Here is a 20,061-nt window from a genome sequence, read left to right on the forward strand (position 1 = left end):
CAATAACCAGGGAAGACCAATGTACAGGATGCCGAGGTACGTCCTGTCACGGAGGGAAAATGTGGAGGAAGGGGAGGAGGAGAGGCGGGTGCAGGGGTGTCTGGTGGGGCGGCCCTGCTGGCGGCAGCTGTGGGCCTGGTGGGGAGACGGCAGGCGCCACAGAGGAGCAGTGGGGGGCGGCCTGGTGGGTGCTCGTAGTGCTGTGGCTTCAACCAGGGACAAAGCAGGTTCTTCTAGTCAGATACCGAACATCCATTTATCTGAAAGAAGCGCAAAACGACTACCAAGTGAACAAAGACACGATCAAATGGCTGTGGAAGCCCAGCAAAGACCACTGTGAACACACTTGAGCAAGTTTCAAATATTTTATTTTCTTATTCATACAGTATGAAGTTTTCTAAAGATCCCACAACATGATGTTTCATGCAGAAGAAAAACTAAACATTCAACATAAACCCCTCCCCCACCCACACTAAAAAAAAAAAAAAAAAGGGAAGGAAAAAAACCCTCATTCCCCAGTAAGGAAATAATGTTTGCACTATTTTTCTGTAACGCCAGCCAAGATATGCACAAGCAAGAGAAATAGAAAGCATTTGCTAAAATATCTGTAACAAATACTTATGTACAAAAAATTCACAAAAGACTAGTTCCCCCTTGAAGCAGAGCACATGGCCGTTGACACTGGAACAGATCAAACCACTGGCTGGGATTATAAGCCACGTACTGATCCAGAGGAAGAAAGTTACATGTAGTGGAGATTTTCAGTTTGAACATTAACATTTCCAAAGTTTGGCAACATTATCTTTTAAAATTATGCAAATTATGTAAACAAGAGGTACATTTTAAATTGATCTACATGCAAAACTCCATGTCATGCAAGGACACCAAGCACCGGGATTTTTCTCTCACAGACAGAGCCCATGATGTGCAGCACTCAGTTGAAGGAACAGCGATGGCAGGCAGGTGCCCAACTGAAGATTCACTCACCTTGACTGAACCTGCCCTTTTCCACTTACGATTACAAAACCGTTTTTTCTAGAAAAACTATACAGGGGAAGACTACTTTCCTAGAAAGCTAACCACAATGTTTTCTTCCAGCCAATAGTACCTTTGCAGAAAAGGGAAGGGATAATATCAAGTGGTGGGACATGATCAGCTACTTTTATATCACACGTTCAGTAAGTTAGCATCCATTACAGATATGGGCAAATCAAGAAAAAACCGTCATGCACTCTATGCCTCGTGGTAAAGAAGTTCAAGAGGTGCAAATCTGGGGAAGACTGCTGCTCTTCGGCGGCGGTTAGCTCAGTAAGACGTCTCCCGTTTAGGTCACAAATGTATGTGAGCGTTAGATACAAACATGCACACTGAGCATCACTAGTTTTTGAGGAGCTGCAAGTCTTCTGAAACAGGAGGGGGGTTTATGGTTCAAAGGGAAGTGTGGTGACAAACCGTTTACCCACGTACTAACTAACGAACGGCTATCCTAAGCCGTTCCACGATTGCTTTGGGTATCATTGAACGTCTAAGGGAAACAGTGATCGCCTCGGACGGCTTCTGGCCTTTCCACAGCTCGTGACGTACGCGGACTCAGGGACGGTCACTGAACGTGGAGATGGCTCCTAGTCAAGAAACAACAAGGAAGCAGCCACAAGCTTTGTGCAGTTCCCGGAGGACACCAGGAGGAGCTCTTGGCAGCGGCACTGCACTACCCTTTCTCCTCAAGCAGAGGTGATAGAAGCTGCTCAGCAATGAGACACAGTCCCTGGCAATATATATTCATAGGTATAAATAAAATTACAAACTCCTTTGATACAAAAATGCAATTAAGGTAAATAAGAGAGGACGTTAACAAATGCTTTGTCAATCTCTCAAAGGAGAAAGCACAGGAAAAGGAAGATAGCTGGCCTAACACCCGGCTCAAATTGTACAGTTTTCTATCTATATATAAAACTGTGTGAAATAAAAGTAAGGATGTTTTATGTTCTGCTTGGCACTTTTGTACTCTATCGTTTTGTTTCTGAATCAAGTAGATTAAATTAAAGCCAACCTACTACACATATAGAAAGCTACATATATCTATATATAAATATTTACATATGTATATATAGATACTTTCTTGTTATAAAAGATGAAGAAAAATAAATTAAAAAGCCAACCCCTTCCCTTTCTTCACCACATTGATATGCTCTTTCCATGCTGCTGTCCTTCAGACTTTAAAGTGCTACACTGAGTTATTGAGAGAACAAGAGTTCAATAACACTTAGTTGGCTTCATGAGGCTCGTGTTGGAAAATGTGGCTTCACAGAGAAAAATACTTCCATTTAAATACACAGAGAGCATTGCTGGACGTCTTGAGCAGATCTTCAGAGATGGAGAAGAAAGCAAAAGTGTTGGGTGGTACTCTTTAAAAAAGAGTCACACATCTACCACCATCTTTTTGTGGATGTCTAGGCCGCCTACAACCTGCAACAGACACGAACAAATCAAGCTTAACCGTATTTGAAAACTCCTTTTTAACTAGTCTCACCCTCTTGACCAAAAAATATACATATTAATTTATTTTCAGAAGCTTGCTTGTTTGGCTTCTTGTTTTTAAACCTGCAGTGCCTCGAGAATTCTCACGGCTTCTTCTCCCGGGAGAACAGGCATTTCCTCGTGTCCTAGGACAGCGGGTGGCAAACGTGAAGGGCCAGGCCATGCTTCAGGTTTGCAGGCCACGCACCGTTCCTCTCGCATGTTCTTCTCCCACGCTCTTAACACTTTAAAGATGTAAAACACTGTTCTAAAGCCCAAAGACCCGGAGCAGGCGTGGGACGGTCTGGCCCACTGTGCAGCCGGCCACCGCCGCTACTCTCTCAGCCTAATGTTAAGGGATACCTGGATGTGGGCACAGAAATTATCCTCCAGATCCAAATATGGGCTTAGCTGTCGGTCTATTCTAGAAAGTATTAAGAAGTACCAAATGAATACAATTTTCTGCACATGGCTTTCCCAAGGCCCTGAATCCACGGAGGACAGTCCCGAGTCACTGATCTACTCGCAGTCACCTGTGCTGTCATCTGGGGGCCACGGTTTATTAAGTACGACCTACGTAAAGAACGCACGGGGCGTCCTAAACGTTCACAGCTTGCTGAATTCTCCCGAGTAAAGCCCCAAGTAACCGGTCCCCGGGCGGTCAGCGGGCCGCCTCCGTGGCCTCCTCCGTGGCCTCCTGCGGCCTCCTCCCGCCCTAACACACACAGGCCGCCGCCCGGGACTACGTGATTAGTTTGATGAGACCTTTCCTGTCTGATCCGTGTCACCCAACGTGTTTTTGATAATCCCTGGTGCTGCATATAACTGCATCTGTATTATTTTTCAATTTAAATCTTTTTAAAAAAATTTTTATTTGAAAACGCCAGCTTAACCTGCTAGTCGGTGCCTCCGCAGGACACCGCCCGCGGCCGTCTCCTCCCCCCACTTCCCACCCCACCCTTCCGACTGCTCCGTCTTCATTCTGAATGGACAGAAATTCAGCAATTTAGTCATGTGTCACCTCTGACCTTCCCTCACCATCCTGGGCATTTCCTCCCCTAGGGCTGCACCCTCTGCCTCCTCCGCCCCACACAGTCTTTATCGATTTACAAGCGACTACAACAGGAGCACACCTTCCAGCAGTTTCCCAAGAAGCGACGCCGTCGTGCGTACAATGAAGTGTGTTCATTCTTCCACCAGCTTGAGTGTGTGGCGACCCTCGGGGTGCACCGCCCCGCCGCCTTCTAGCTGCTGGGCAGCCGCGGCCCTGATGGGAGGCAGGGGCTTCGCAGCTTCCCGAGCTCGCAGCTCCGACCTCGGCCCCGCTAGCTCACCGACCTCCAAGTCACTGAATCCGGCTGTTACCCTCCCTACTCCTAGCTCTTCTGTCCTGGGGGTTCACAGCCTTTACCGTTAAGATCCCCGGAGTTCGGAAAGCAAGCTCTTCAACACCCGCCCCCAGCAGTCAAAAATCCACGCGTAACCTCTGACTCTCCCAAAACTAAACTACTAAGAGCCTCACCAATAACATCAACAGTCAACTCGCACATTCTGGAGTTACGTGTATCACACACTGTGTCACAACAAAGTGAGAGAAAACATTATTAAAATCAAGACCAGGGATCCCTGGGTGGCGCAGCGGTTTGGCGCCTGCCTTTGGCCCAGGGCGCGATCCTGGAGACCCGGGATCAAATCCCACATCAGGCTCCCAGTGCATGGAGCCTGCTTCTCCCTCTGCCTATGTCTCTGCCTCTCTCTCTCTCTGTGTGTGACTATCATAAATAAATAAAAAATTAAAAAAAATAAAAATAAAAAAATAAAATCAAGACCAAAAGAAAGTACAATACTTCATTGAAAAAAACCTGCACAAGTGGACAAGTGTCGCTCAAACCCATGTCGTTCAAGGGTCAACTGTACGCGTTCAGTTCAACCCCAACTTTAATCCAGTCACTAATCATTTCTATTTTAAAATTTCTGAAAATTTTAAAGGAGGCAAAAAAGCATGTGATCTTTTAAAGTAACTTCCCGGCTCTTTCACTGCTATAGCTTGAGAAATCAGAATAAAAAGGACTCCATGAAGCCAGAGTAATGGGCTTGACCAATGTTCAGAAAAGTTGGATTATTTAACGCAAACATTTTTCTATACTTCTGAACTGTGCTCCTCAAAAATACAAAAGCAATTTATCACAAACACTGGAGAGGAACTCAAAGCACAGCTGTCTTCAGTGTTAAGTAGCATTTCTATACCTAAAGATGTATTTTAATTTCCACCCACTGACAAGTGACTCATATGTGACTTTAATTTACATTTTATATTTACTAAATACAAATGGAGTCTTTGTCTGTATACAGCTCTTCCACGTCACTCCGGGCGAGAGTTTTCCAATTTTTACTTCATTCCCTCAAGGCTTAGGATTTCTTTTCTTTCCTTCTTTTAAAATGGGCTACCATCTGTGCTGCCACTACCAGCCTGGTCTCACGTCACAATCGGACACCAGTCCTCGGGAGTCTTTCTGTGATCTTTGGCCCCCAAGAAACAAGGCGAGGACACCCCTTACAGCTGTTCCATCACTACAGCTCAAACTCTCAATCTCAAGCTTAACTCTCTTCATTTATTATTTAAATTCAATTAATTAACATAGAGTGTATTATTAATTTCAGAGGTAGAGGTCGGTCAGTGATTCATCACTTACACAGAACACCACCCAGTGCTCACATCACGTGCCCTTAGTGCCCATCACCCAGCTACCCCGTCCCCCCGCCCCTCCAGTGACCCTGTTTGCTTCCTATGATTAAGTCTCTTATGGTTTGTCTCCCTCTCTGATTTCATCTTTTCCCTCCCTTCCCTCATGATCCTCGGTTTTGTTTCTTAAACTTGACATATGAGTAAGGTATCATTGTTTTTCTTGATTGACTTACTCCCTCTAGTTCCAACCACATTGTTGCAAATGGCAACATTTCTTTTTTTTTTTTTTTTTTTGATGCCTGAGTAGCATTCCAGTGGGTGTGTGTGTGTGTGTGTGTGTGTGTGTGTATCACCTCCTCTATCCATTCGTCTGTTCTGGCCATCTGGGCTCTTTCCATAGTCTGGCTATTGTGGACATTGGGTTGCAGGTGCCCTTTCGGGTCACTACATCTGTATCTTTGGGGTAAATCCCTAGTGCAGCTGCTGGGTCGTAGGGAAGCTCTATGTTCAACTTCTGGAGGCCCCTCCACACCGTTGTCCAGAGTGGCTGTGCCAGCATATGTTCCCACCAACAGTGTAAGAGGCTCCCCTTCTCCACATCCTCCCCAACATCTGTCGTTTCCTGACCTGTTCATTTTAGCCATTCTGACCGCTGTGAGGTGGGATCTCATCGTGGTTTTGATCTGTATTTCCCCGATGCTGAGTGATGTGGAGCATTTTCTCATGTGCCTTTGGTCATGTGTAGGTCCCCTTTGGGGAAATGTCTGTTCATGTCTTCTGCCCATGTCTTGACTGGATTATATCTGTTCACTGGGTGTTGAGTTTGGTAAATTCTTTATAGACTTGATCACCTTTATCCGATGTCTTTTGCAACAATCTTCTCCCATTCTGTCCGTTGTCTTCTGGTTTTGTCAACTGTTTCCTTTGCTGTGCAAAAGCTTACCTTGATCAAGTCCCAATAACTCATTTTTGCCTTTGTTTCCCTTTCCTTTGGAGACATGTCCAGCAAGAAGAGTGGAGATCAAACAGGTTGCTGCCTGTTTCTCACATTTAGGTCTTTCATCCCTTTGGAGTGTAGTTTAGTGTGTGGTGTGAGGAAATGGTCCGGTTCCATTCTTCTGCGTGTGGCTGTCCAATTTTTTCAACTCCATTTATTGAAGAGACTGTCTTTTTTTTCCAGGGGATATTCATTCCTGCTTTGTTGAAGAGTAGTTGACCATAGAGTTGAGGGTCCATTTCCGGGTTCTCTTCTGTTCCACTAATCTGTGTGTCCATTTTTGTGCCAGTGCCATATTATCTTGATGATTATAGCTTTGTAAAGTCCAGAATTGTGATACCACCAGCTTTGGGTTTTTTCAACATTCCTTTGGCTACTTGGGGGCTTCTCTGGTTCCACACAAATTTTAGGATTATTTGTTCCAGCTCTGTGAAATAAGTTGATGGTATTTTGACAGGGATTGCATTGAATGTATAGATTGCCCTAAGTAGCATAGATATTTTAACAATATTTGTTCCTCCAATCCATGAGCATGGAACATTTTTCCATCTCTTTGTGTCTCCCTTAAATTCTTTGATGAGTGTTCTCTTGTTTTCTGGGTATAGATCCTTTGCCTCTTTGGTTAGGTTTATTCCTAGGTATCTTATAATTTGTGGTACAATTGTAAATGGGATCAAGTTCCTAATTTCTCTGTCTTCAGTCTCATTGTTAGTATACAGAAATGTGATTTCTTTGCATTGACTTCATATCCTGCCACTTGCTGAATTCCTGTGTGAGTTCTAGCAATTTTGTGGTGCAATTTTTTGGGTTTTCCACATAGAATATCATGTCATCTGCAAAGAATGAGAGTTTGACTTCTTTGCCAATTCAGATGCCATTTCCTTGCTGAGGCCAGGACTCCCAGTACTATGTTGAACAGCAGAGGTGAGAGTGAACACCCCTGTTGTGTTGCTGACGTTAAGGGGAAAGCTCTGTTTTCCCCCACCGAGAATGATATTCACTGTGGGCGTTTTGTACGTGGCTTTTATGATATTGAGGTATGTTTCCTCTATCCCTACACTTTGGAGAGTTTTAATCAAGAAAGAATGCTGTACTTCATCAAATGCTTTTTCTGCATCTATGGAGAGGATCATATAGTTCTTGTCCTTTCTTTTAATTAGTGTATCGCATTGATTTGCAGATGTTGAACGACTCTTGAAGCCTAGGGATGCACTTGGTCGTGGTGAGTAATCCTCTTAATGTACTATTGGATCCTACTGGCTAGAATCTTGGTGAGAATTTTTGCATCCATGTTCATCAGGGAGATTGGTCTATAATTCTCCTTTTTGGTGGGGTCTTTGGTTTTGGTTTCAAGGTAATGCTGACTTCACAGAAAGAGTCTGGAAATTTTCCTTCCATTTTTACTTTTTTGAAACAACTTCAGAAGAGTAAATATTAATTCTTTAAATGTTTGGTAGAAATCCCCTGGGAAGCCACCTAGCGCCCTGGAGGCCCCAGACTTTTGATGACTGATTCAATTTCCTTGCTGGTTATAGGTCTGTTCAGTTTTCTATTTCTTTTTTTCTCAGTTTTGATAGTTTATACATCTCTAGGAACGCATTCATTTCTTCCAGATTATCTAATTCGTTGGCATCTAATTGCTCATAATATGTTCTAATAATTGTATATATTTCTTCGATGTTAGTTGTGATCTCTCCTCTTTCATTCATGATTTTATTTGGGTCCTTTGTCTTTTTTTTTTTTTTTTTTTTTTTGTAAGTCTGGCCAGTGGTTAATTGATCTTACAAATTCTTTCAAAGAACCAGGTCCTACTTTTGTTGATCTGTTCTACTGTTATTTTGGTTTCTATTTCATTGATTTCTGCTGTAATCTTTATTTTCTCTTCTCCTGCTAGGTTTAGGCTTTATTTGCTGTTCTTTCTCCAGCTCCTTCAGGTGTAAAGTTATGTATTTAAGAACCTTTCTTGTTTCTTCAGAAAGGCTTGTGTTGCTGTATACTTTCCTCTTAGGACCACCTTTGTTACATCCCAAAGGTTTTGAACAGTTGTGTGTTCATTTTCATTTGCTTCCATGAATTTTAAGTCTTCTTTAATTTCCTGGTTGATTCATTCATTCTTTAGTAGGATGCTGCTTAGCCTTCATGTACTTGAGTTCTTTCCAAATTTCCTCTTGTGATGGAGTTCAAGTTTCAAATCACTGTGGTCTGAAAATAAGCAGGGAATTATCCCAATCTTTTGGGATCAGTTGAGATCTGATTTTAACCCAGTATGTGATCTACTCTGGAGAATGTTCCATGTGCACTCAAGAAGAATGTGTATATTCTGTTGCTTTAGGATGGATGCTCTGAATATATGTGAAGTCCATCTGATCCAGTGTGTCATCCAAAGCCCTGGTTTCCTTGTTGATCTGCAATCTATGATTGAAGTGAGTGGGGTGTTAAAGTCCCCTATTATCAATGTGTTTCTTTAATTTTGTTATTAATTGGTTTATATAATTGGCTACTCCCATGTTAGGGGAATAAAAATATGTATAATTGTTAAGATCTTTTTGTTGGCTGGACCCTTTAATTAATGATATAGTGTCCCTCTTCATCTCTTATTACAGTCTGGTTTAAAATCTAATTTGTCTCATATAAGGATTGCTACCCTAGCTTTCTTTTGATGTCCATTAGCATTATAAATGGTTTTCCACCCCCTCACTTTCAATCTGGAAGTGTCTTTGGGTCTATGATCAGTCTCTTACAGACAGCATCTCAATGGGTCTTGCTCTTTTTACCAATCTGATACCCTGTGTCTTTTTATTGGGGCATTTAGCCCATTTCCATTCAGAGTTAACTAATGAAAGAATGAATTTAGTGACACTCTATTACCTGTAAAGTCACTATTTCTATATACTGTCTCTGTTCCTTTCTATGTTACTTCAGGCTTTCTCTTCACTTATAGGATCCCCTTTAATATTTCTTGCAGGGCTGGTTTAGTGATCACAAATTCTTTTAGTTTGTTCATCCTGGAAGCTCTTTCTCTCTATTTTGAATGACAGCCTTGCTAGATATGGTATTCTTGGCTGCATGTTTTTCTCACTTAGCAACCTGAATACATCATACTAGTCCTTTCTGGCCTGCCAGGTCTCTGTGGATAAATCCACTGCCAGTCTAATGTTTCTACCCTTGTAGGTTACAAACCTGTCCTGACCGCTTTCAGAATTTTTGTCTCTGAGATGTCCAAGTTTCACTATCATATGTCGAAGTGACCGATTTTTACTGATTTTGATGGGGATTCTCTGTGCTTCCTGGACTTGAATGCCTGTTTTCCTTCCTTGGGGAAGCTTTCTGCTATAATTTGTTCCAATATATCTTCTGTGCCTCTCTCTTTTTCCTCTTCTTCTGGGATCCCAATTATTCTAATATTGTTTCGCTCTATGGTATCACATGTCTCTTGAATTCTCCCCTCATGATCCAGTAGTTACCTTTCTTCTCAGCTTCTTTATTCTCCATCACTTTGTCTTCTATATCCCTAATTCTCTCTTCTGCCTCATTTATCCTAGCAGTTAGAGCTTCCATTTCTTAACGCATCTCATTAATAACCTTTGTGATTTCGACTTGGTTAGATGTTAGTTCTTTTATTTCTCCAAGCGAGGGATTCTCTAGTGTCTTCTGTATTTTTTTCAAGCCCAGATAGTATCTTTATGATCGTTATTCGGAACTCTAATTCCAACATCTTACTTATATTCATATTGATCGGGTCCCTGGCAGTCAGTACTGACTCTTGGTTCTCTTTTTTTGCGGTGGGTTTTTCTGTCTTGTCACTCTAGCAGAGAATGGTTGCTCTTCTATTTGCAGAATTGCAGCAATCCTTTTCTTAGATCTCCAGTGGAGTTTGCAGGTGTTCAGAATGATTTGACAGCTATCTAGCTGAATTCCTGGGACCAGACAAAACAAAGGTCTCCTACTCCTCTGCCATCTTGGATTCCTAACCCCTCCTTCTCAAACTAACTCTCTTCCAAAATCATCCAGTCTGTTCTTTAAAATAGAGCACCACCCTACTTTTTGAAACAACATGCAGACAGTATTCCCTTGAGATGAAGGAATATAAAGGATAATATGAACTTCTACTTAAATGCCAAGCAGCAACCTTAGCTTACATGACGACACACAACCAGTCATTTGTTTTTCCTTGTGTGGTCTAAATAAAAGATGAAAAGGGAGGAGGGAATCTGCCTACAGAAGCATCCAATCATAACCGAAGAATTTCAAAACGTTTCTCTTTGTTATCTTGGCCTCTCCTCTGGATTCTCTAGCATCTCTAGCTTGCACTTATAACTTCCTGTAAAATATCAAAAGGCTGATATGTTTGCTTTAGGGGCAAAGTAGTGAAAGATGAGTGATTGTGTGGCTGTTGGAAGCAGTCAGTGGTGGTAAGACCCTAGATGTACTGAAGAAAGGCAACAAACTGGAAGGTCATCTGTGGCCCCCATTTCCACTTCCAGTGAGTTTTCTTAGGGCTCCTTGTAACTGCAGTCCCTGCACCTGCGGGGCCCTTCCCCTAACACACAAGAACCAGCCACTGATAGCTTGTGAGAGGGAGGAGGGCGGAATCACCACTGACACTGCCTCACTGAGGAGTCTGAGATGCATGTGGACTCCATTTCTGTTACCCTCGTGAAGCCAACCTTCTGTCCAGATTCCTCACTGAAACCCATGAACACATAGCTTCCACCAGGATTTTCAAACATACTTATTTTTAGATAAACAACCTTAAGAATATACTCTGGTTATAGTAGGGGGGCTACCAACAATAAGCAAAGTGACTAGTTCCATTCCTGTGGTGCGTTACCAAATAATCACTGAGAATATGAATTCTTGAGAGTGACAGTTGTTAGTTATTAACAGTTGCCAGGAACACAAAAATTTTGAATATGGGCCATCAGGCAAAATCAAATATGTAAATTTCTAGGGCAAAACAAGTATAAGGAATGCAACCTATGAAGTGGTTTTGTAAAGGACTTTAGAGCCTAGTGGTCAGGAGAAGCAGCCCTTTGTACTTACGGCACAGAATTCCTCGAAGGATATTCGCCCGTCTCCATCCTTATCTGCGTTTATTATGGTTTTGTCTACGATCTGCTGTAACTGTGTATCTTTCAGATTGTTCCCCACCATCATCTTCAGCACCTGGAAGAGTTCCCCATTGGAAATATAGCCATCTTTATCCATGTCATAGATACGGAAAGCAACTAAAAAGAGAGTAAGGAAAATCAGTGATAGTTATAAGGCAATCACAGGAAAATACTCGTAATGAGGAAGAAACAGTAAGTGGCAAATACGGAGAATTAGAACTATGAGGATGGCTCCTTCCCACACTGGATCTTGTCTCTAGTAGGTAAGAGTTGGGCTGAGGACAGGCTTTGGCTGTCAAGAGTGCTGGGGCCAATCAGCGTACCTCGGGGTTACGTTATTTAACCTTTAAGCTTCAGTTTCTACACATAAAATTGGGACTAACAGTTCCAACCTCCCGTGTTCTTTAGAGTACTCTCAGATGACAACTAATACATGAGAATTGCTGAGAACAGTGTCTGAAACACAGCAAAGTTCAATGAAAGACAATAATTGCTATTACTATTATTCTCATTTACATTAAGAATTCATTTACAAAGGATGTCTGCATCTATCCTGTGCCTCAGAGAACTGTGATTGAGTAAAATGTCTCTCTAGTTAAGAGCTGACTACCTTAAAAAGGTACCAGATGTCCACTTTAATAGAGGCTGCTTACATTAACCAAAACAGTGGACTTATAGCTAAATATGTATATGATAAACTAAGTTCACCTAATCACATTAGAACATTTTTTCCTCACTTTCATTAAAAAAAAAAAAAAAAATATCTTATCCAAGACGTGTAGTTTACATAGCTGTTCTCAGTAGAAGGAAACTTTTGTTTCTATCCAACTAAAAAACAACAATGACATTGTTTTTAAAAAATACTAGTTGTAAATATCCTAAAAGGATTTTCTCCAGAATTTAAAATTGCTGTTAGGTATATATTAAGGATCCAGAATAGAAGACATCTTTTATAATACTTTAAAAGGAAATTATAATGTAGTATGGGGTGGTAGTGGTATAAAAGGGAAAATGAACTCCCTGAAGAAAAATACTTACACCTCAACTTCTGTTCCTTGTCTCCTTTGACACTGAACTGAGAGACTCCCTCAATGAATTCTGAACAAGAATAAAAAGTGTTTACAAATCAGAAGTTTCTATTCTTTATACAGAAAAATACACACACACACATTCACAAAATGATGTCTCCCTGCTACAAAAGAAAAATATTACTAAGCAGTGTTTTAAACTGAAAATGCTAAATTTGAAACTTCGACAAACAAGGTTCCATATATTTTTTTTAAATCTGAACTCTAGGGTGAAATCAATTTGAACAGTATTTATTAAGCAACAGAGAGCTTACTAAAAAGAAACACATTCTTTAAGCTATTTAACTCTTTCTTTTTGGAATATACCTATTCTAGGGGGCTTTTTAAAAAAAGATCAAGCCCTGTGTTGGGCTCTATGTTCAGCGGGGAGTCTGCTTTTCCCTCTCCTGTTCTCTGTCTCTCTCTCTCTCAAGCAAATGAATATCTTTAAAAATAAAGAAATGTAAAAAATAAAAAGATCATGGTGTGCCTGGCTGTCTCAGTAGGTAGCACATGCAACTCCTGGTCTCAAGGTTTTCAGTTTCAGCCCCCATACTGGGTGTAGAGATTACTTAAAAACAAAATCTTTAAAAAAAAAAAAAAAGTATTAAAAAAAATCATATGTTGTTTTGGGATTTTAGAAATTTTTATTTATTTTAAGTAATCCCTACAACTGACATGGGGCTTGAACTCATGATGCCAAGATCAAATCCCATGCTCTTCCAACTGAGCCAGACAGGTGCCCTTCTTATACACTGTTTTGCCAGAACAAAAATAATCTGAATTTCTGGTTCCAAAATTCAGTCCCATTTAAATGAAAATGGGACTTGTGAAAATGATCATTTTTCTTCACTGCCTGCTAAACACTAAGTCATAAAATCAGCTTTAGATCCCCATTCACTGAAAATTCAGTTCTTGGAACTAAAATAACAAAATCTGTTGATTAAAATCATAGAATCAAATATAAAATTTTGTATCATGGTAATATTATCAAAAATACTACTGTTTTACATAAAAATCTAGATTAATTCAAATAATATTTTGTATAATGCCCACATCCTTATTACTACAGTTTAATTTATTGGTTAGTGCAAGTCTCATTCTTCATTTTATTTTTAAAGTCTCATTCTTTAAAAAAGGTTTCTAAATATGCAGTTCTGGGGTGCCTGGGTGGCTCAGTCGGTTAAGCGTCTGCCTTCGGTTCAGGACATGACCTCAGGATCCTGGGATGGAGCCCTGCTCAGTGGGGAGCCTGCTTCTCCCCCTCCCTCTGCCACTCCCCCTGTTTGTAATCTCTTAGTCTGTCAAGTAAATAAAATCTTTAAAAATAAGTTTAAAAAATTAAAATAATTAAAAATGCAATTCTATTATAATGTTGCCCTAGATTAAGACTGCTTTTCTAAAAACAAAGAAAATACTAAATTTCTTTTTTTTTTTTCTTAGCTTACCTTACCTTAAAGGACAATTTAATTATTTATGAAAAAAAGAGTAAAATATCTTAGTTCATTAAGGTTCATATACCACAGATTGAGAATTTAACATAATGAATTATACAATCTCCAAAAAACATAGTTTTAAAAAACTAAATGTCAGATATTTCATATACAGAACTGTAAAACTAATTATAGATTACCTAACTTGTTAAATTAAAAAAATACTTTCTTACCTTTAAAGTCTACTTCTCCATTCCCATCTGTGTCAAATATATCTATTACTCGCTGTACTAAAGGATTCTGTTGTAACTCAGGCAGAGACATGAACTCCTCCACACTCAAAGAACCCGAATTGTCCAAATCGAGCTTCTTAAATCTCTTTCCTAGCCTTTTAATTTCATCAGCATCAACTAAAAGCAAACCAAAAGAGGTAGCAAGATTTACAAATGATTTTATCAAAATTAAAGGGAAAAAATCCATCAGTTAATCAATAGTTTAATTTCTAGTTTAACTGATAGAGTTACATAAACTATTGGTTAATTCCTTGTAACAGAGAAAGTCGATGATATTTTTATTTGGTTACCTTTTTGTTTGCCTGCCCACGCCATAACCAACTGTATACCGCACCAAGATATTATAGGATTGCAATGCTAAGCTGATCATGGAAGTCAGGTGATTCCTACTAGGCAAGCTAAATCAATCTCCGTTCTGTACCAGAGTATCTTGATTTTCACTTATCTTTTTAAAGTTTATTTCTAATAGCTCATGGTTTAAACATGGTTCAGAATTCAAGGCCTCCTCCTATCCCACCCTGCAGACATCCAATTCCCTCCTTAGAGGCAATGTTGCCAGTTTCTTGAGTATTCTTCCAGAGATACTCTTAGCAAGTAAATAAAACACAAGCTTTCAACATTTTTAACCAAAAGAACCAGAGCTAACAAAATTAATTTTTCTTTAATGCCTTAAAGAAAAATAAACTTAAGAACCGTTTGTATTAGTTTGTGATTACTCTATAAAAATTCAGCATCAGGTCTCTTAGCAGCATATACTTTCTTGAAGAAGATAATTTTCTCCTAAATTACATTACTGTTTTCATTCCTTTAAGAAATCAGACTAATTCATACAAATAATTTTAATCACTGGTAACAGAATAAAATATTAAAAGCATAACTTCCTAAAAGAAACTTTTAAAAGAAAATTAACAAGTCAAATGTTATGCAGCCCATGGGTGTACATGTATTATAGCCCACAATATTAGAGAGTGAGACTACAAACTGTTCTTGAAAATTCAAATATATGGCATCCTCATTATAAGAACTTAAAAGCTAAAGAACAGATTTTTTAAATATAAAAATATTATCTTAAAATGGAATACAAACTGTAATTATCTGCACTACTGAAGTACACACTGTCCAACTACCAGATGCTGCTCTGGTATGAAGCAGTTGAGTCCTGTCAGTCCTGGAGCAGAAACGCCACTGGTACGCAGGGACTTTTCCTAGTGTGTTATGAAGGGAAAAGGACCAAGTTTTCTCAAATTAAAGAGCAAGTCTTAATAAAATAAAATCTTAAAAAAAAAAAAGGTGAAAACAAATGCCTTTAGTGAAAATAACTCCAAGTTTAGTGGCTTCAAAACCTTCAAGGCTTTTTCAACATTGTTATCGGGTGAAAAGCACAGATAACAAATGAACAAGCTGCAAATGTACTTCCTCATCTCTCCACCTCCGTGTCTCCCCGCCACCGAGCCTCGAAAAGCAATTAAAAGTGACTATAACCTGGCTCATTATTTAATTTTTACAAAATTAAGTTTCTGCTGAAGTAGATGTCTCAAGGATCGGGAAGAAAGTTCAAAATAGGAAGCACAAGTCCTAGTTTAAGGCTAATAAATGAACTGCTACAAACACCACAGGTTATTTGTGCTAAAAAATTTCAGATCTTTATAGTTTTTCTAAGTACTGTTAACAAAGCTGCAGAGTGGCCTATCCAATCCATACTTTCCCCAGATATGTGATTTTTTGCAGCATTTGAGACGTTCAAGAATACATACTAAATTTACCACAGAACAGAAATGCCTTTCACGATTCATCTAACCACTGCTTCCAACGATTAAACACACACTCCATGAACACATCAACTACAAAGAGCCTTTTATCCATTAAAGTATATTCCTTAATGAACAGATGATAAAAAACAAACTGTTCAGATAAACCTTATTTTCTGATTTTCTGAGTACCTGATTTTCTGTAATTCATGAAATTGGATACCTGTACCCTTGGAGAAAAAAACTTCACTTTAAGTCCCTCAAATGCTTTTCATTTATTTATTTACACATCTCTCCTACCCCAGACCAGAAATCACGACTTTTCATTGTTCTTCTGTACGCTGCATATAAAAGGTGCTCAATGAATGTTTTAAATTAGCACTGTGTTTCAGATTTAAAATTTACTGATCAGGGATGGCTGGGTGGCTCGGTGGTGAAGTGTCTGCCTTCGGCTCAGGTCGTGATCACCAGGTCCTGGGATCACGTCCCACATCGGGCTCCCTGCAGGGAGCCTGCCTCTCCCTGTGTCTGTGTCTCTGCGCCTTTCTATCTCGAATAAATAAATAAAATCTTTTAAAAATAAATAAATAAATAAATAAATAAATAAATAAATAAAAATAAATAAATAAATAAATAAATAAATAAATAAATAAATAAATAAAATTTGCTGATCAAAGTGCCATTAGAATTTAGAGTAAAACTCTACTTATCTAATCAGACACCAATCAGCAAATCTTTCACAAGTTTCTCCAAGTTCATAGATTTTGCTGAAAGCTACTCTCCTCTCTGTACATACCAAGGATGAGTTAACTATTTTCTGGTAATATTTAGTTTTGCCTTAGTTTACAACCAGAAACCAGAAAAGACGTCGAGGAAACGGAACACAAAGGATCACTAACGTATACTGCAAGTGGAAAAGGAGAGACCGTATGTCCACCAACAGCATGCCATGCCATTTAGCAACAGGTCTCGAGTGCGTATCAGGAACTGGAAGGAGCAAAGGCGGAAATGCAGCGCCCTAACCCAGACACTGTGAGATTCCATTTACTAAGGCTGGGACATAAATAACGGTTCATCAAGTCACATCAGGAAACTGAAACTGAGGTGAAGGATTATGTTTCAATTACCTAGAAAACCCCACTAATCCAGAAGACAGCATTCCAGTCTTGACAAATGACTAAGGAATATTAAGAATAAAGATAAATCATCAACCAACAAATTGACTTCTTTATACTGCCAACAATAATCTTTCTAAAAGACACATTCAGCCAAATCATTAACTCTCGTGCTTACCGATATGTAGTGGCTTCCTGATATAATCAGGATAAAAAAATCTAGAGCCCTCGACAATAGTTAGCCTCAATTTGAATTTCCATCCTTCTCTTCCCCCATTATCTTGACTTTAGCTACAATGCTCTTGGCACAGTTGATCAGAGAGCATAAATTTCATGCTTCCACTTCCTTATATACCCTCTATTGGAATGTCCTTCCCCGAACTCTCCATTTAGGAGACTCCTATCAATTTTTCTGATTTAAAAAAGGGAGGAGGTACTAACTCTTCTATTGTTGTACGTATCATTAACTCATTCTCTGGCAAAAGCCCTTAAAGCAACATTTAAAACCATTTTCTGGGGGCACCTGGGTGGCTCAGATGGTCAAGCATCTGCCTTGGCTCGGGTCATGATCTCTGGGTGGTCCTGAGATCGAGCCCCAAGGTGGGCCCTCAGCTCAGCAGGGAGTCTGCTTCTCCCTCTCCCCCTGCTCATGCTCTCTGTCTCAAATGAATAAGTAAAATCTTAAAATTTGTCTTTTGCTTTAAATATCTTATGAAATATTACAAGATAGTTGATACTTATTCTGGACGAGTAGTTACAACTTTCCTCAAAGGCAAAGCAATGTGCCAGCGATCACACTTTAACTGGCTTCTTAAAAAGCCCCTCAAGTAAGACCTGGAGAGAATGAGTTCTATTTAATCTCTATTCACCTCTCTCACATACCCCACGCAGCCAAAACTCACCCTGAGATTCTTTAAGAAGCCAGTTTAATTTGAAAGAAGGGAGTATCTATTCTCCAATCACCTGTTTTATTTCCTGCTTTCTGTCCCTTCCTTCCTGCGTGGATCACAATGGTAAGTTAAGACAGAGATTAGATTACCTAGTATTTATTATCTATTTGAGGCTAACTGAACAACTGGAGGAATCTGTACCTAAGTAATTACAATATATTTAAATGGTCAGCCTAGAAGGCAATGCCATAAATATTTTTTAAATCCAAGATCTAAGAAAGCTAGTTTCAAAAATAAATGGTAAAAACAGTTATTTTAGGCATGGAACAAAGTAATCTATTTGGTCTTTACTGTTACCACGAAGCAGTTATTCAGCACTTGCACTCGCCAGCACTGCAGACCACATGTGCCGCAGGATTAAACGTATGCTGGAGCATGACACAGCATCTCAATTCTTGAAATATCGGCACTTACCAATCTCCTACAAATTAGGCACAGAGCTCTGAAACAGGTAGTACCATTAAATGGTTCAGGTCTGCACTTAGTACAAGTTAAATATTAAGGATTAGATTCCAAGTTTTGGTACCAAGTTTCATCAAAGATTTTTTTCTACTGCTTGGGATCATACTCCCTTAAAACAGATGGACAAGGGGGGGGGGAAACACCTCACCCTCTTGACTCATCTTGTGACTCAGAGATACTCTTTTTCATATGTTTTGCCAAGTTAAAACATGTTATTTTTCCTCTTGTAAGGATACCTTTGGAAAAACTATCATTTTTAATGGTTGAAAATGCCTACAATATTCAATTTATATTATACAAGGTACTAATAAAATAAAGAATCTTATAAAAGTCATATACATCATTTTCTTAAATTTAACCAAGACATTAAAAAGTTGGATCTTTTCATCAGTTTATGAAATTTAAGTTGTTAATAAAGAATTGATGGATTGCTAACACAGAAAACACCAAATTAAACTGTGGAGACCTTACCCAGATCCTTGCACCTTCACTATACTCAAGGATAAAGATGAAATCTAGATAGTTACTTCATTTTAACAAGTGATTTCAGGAATCTCATTAACACATAAAATAATTAAGAATTTCCTTTGGAGAATTCATTTGGCTACAGAATTTTTTTTTTTTTTGCATTTAGATAGTGGGTTTTTTTAAGGTTTTTGTTTTTTGTTTTTTTTTAATCTATGATAGTCACAGATCGAGAAAGAGAGAGAGGCAGAGACACAGGCAGAGGGAGAAGCAGGCTCCATGCAGGGAGCCCGACGTGGGATTCGATCCCGGGTCTCCAGGATCGCGCCCTGGGCCAAAGGCAGGCGCTAAACCGCTGAGCCACCCAGGGATCCCTTAAGTTGTTAATTCCAGTATACTTAACATATAGTGTTCTATTAGTTTCAGATGTGTAATACAGTGACTCAACAATCCCATACATCACCCAGTGCTCACTCATCCCAAGTGCCCTCCTTAATCCCCATCACCTATATCCCCTATCCCTCCACCCGCCTCCTCTCTGGTAACCATTAGTTCTCTAGAGTTGAGTCTGTTTCTTGGCGCTCCTTCCATAATTCAGCTATTGCAAATAATGCTGCTATGCTATAAACACAGAGGTACACACACCCCTTTGAACTGGTGTTTTTGTTATTTTTTGGTTGGATACTCAGTAGTATGATTACTGGATTCTTGGGTTATTTTTAACCTTTCCAGGAACCTCCATGTTTCTCCTGGGGCTCCAGGAGAGCTCCTTTTTCTCCACATCTTCACCAAGGCCTGTTTCTTGTCTTTTTTTTCTTGTCTTTTTCATTTTAGCCATTCTGACAGGTACGAGGTGATATATCACTGTAATTTTGATTTGCATTTCCCTAGTGATAAGTGACGTTGAACATTTTTTGTGTGCGTCCAGTTGGCACCTGGGTATCTTCTTTAGAGAGATGTCTATTCATGTCATCTGCCCATTTTTAACTGGATTGTTTGTTTTTTGGCATTGAATTGCATCAGTTCTTCATATATTCTGGATACTAACTCTTTCTCAGATATGTCATTGCAAGTATCTTCTCCCATTCCATAGACTGCCATATAGTTTTGATTGCTTCCTTTGCTGTGCAGAAGCTTATTTTGATGAAATCTCAAGAGTTTATTTTTGCTTTTGTTTCCCTTGCCTCAAAAGACGTATCTAGAAAAATGTTGCTACA

At 39.5% G+C, this 20,061-nt stretch overlaps 1 protein-coding gene across 3 annotated transcripts in view; it reads right to left on the bottom strand.

The window, feature by feature from the left end:
* Window positions 1-351: 351 nt before the first annotated feature.
* PPP3R1 (protein phosphatase 3 regulatory subunit B, alpha) overlaps window positions 352-20,061 on the bottom strand; it is a 66,872-nt gene continuing 47,162 nt past the window's right edge. For all 3 annotated transcript variants that reach the window (XM_077915678.1, XM_077915679.1, XM_077915680.1), the window contains exons 3-6: window positions 14,045-14,221; window positions 12,350-12,409; window positions 11,244-11,428; window positions 352-2,466 (exon numbers count right to left, since the gene is read on the bottom strand). In XM_077915678.1, coding sequence (XP_077771804.1) covers window positions 2,419-2,466; window positions 11,244-11,428; window positions 12,350-12,409; window positions 14,045-14,221 — 470 coding nt within the window. In that variant the 3' untranslated portion in view covers window positions 352-2,418. The remainder of the gene's footprint in view (window positions 2,467-11,243; window positions 11,429-12,349; window positions 12,410-14,044; window positions 14,222-20,061) is intronic.

This window comes from Canis aureus, chromosome 11, assembly GCF_053574225.1.
Source record: "Canis aureus isolate CA01 chromosome 11, VMU_Caureus_v.1.0, whole genome shotgun sequence".
Lineage (NCBI taxonomy): Eukaryota > Metazoa > Chordata > Mammalia > Carnivora > Canidae > Canis > Canis aureus.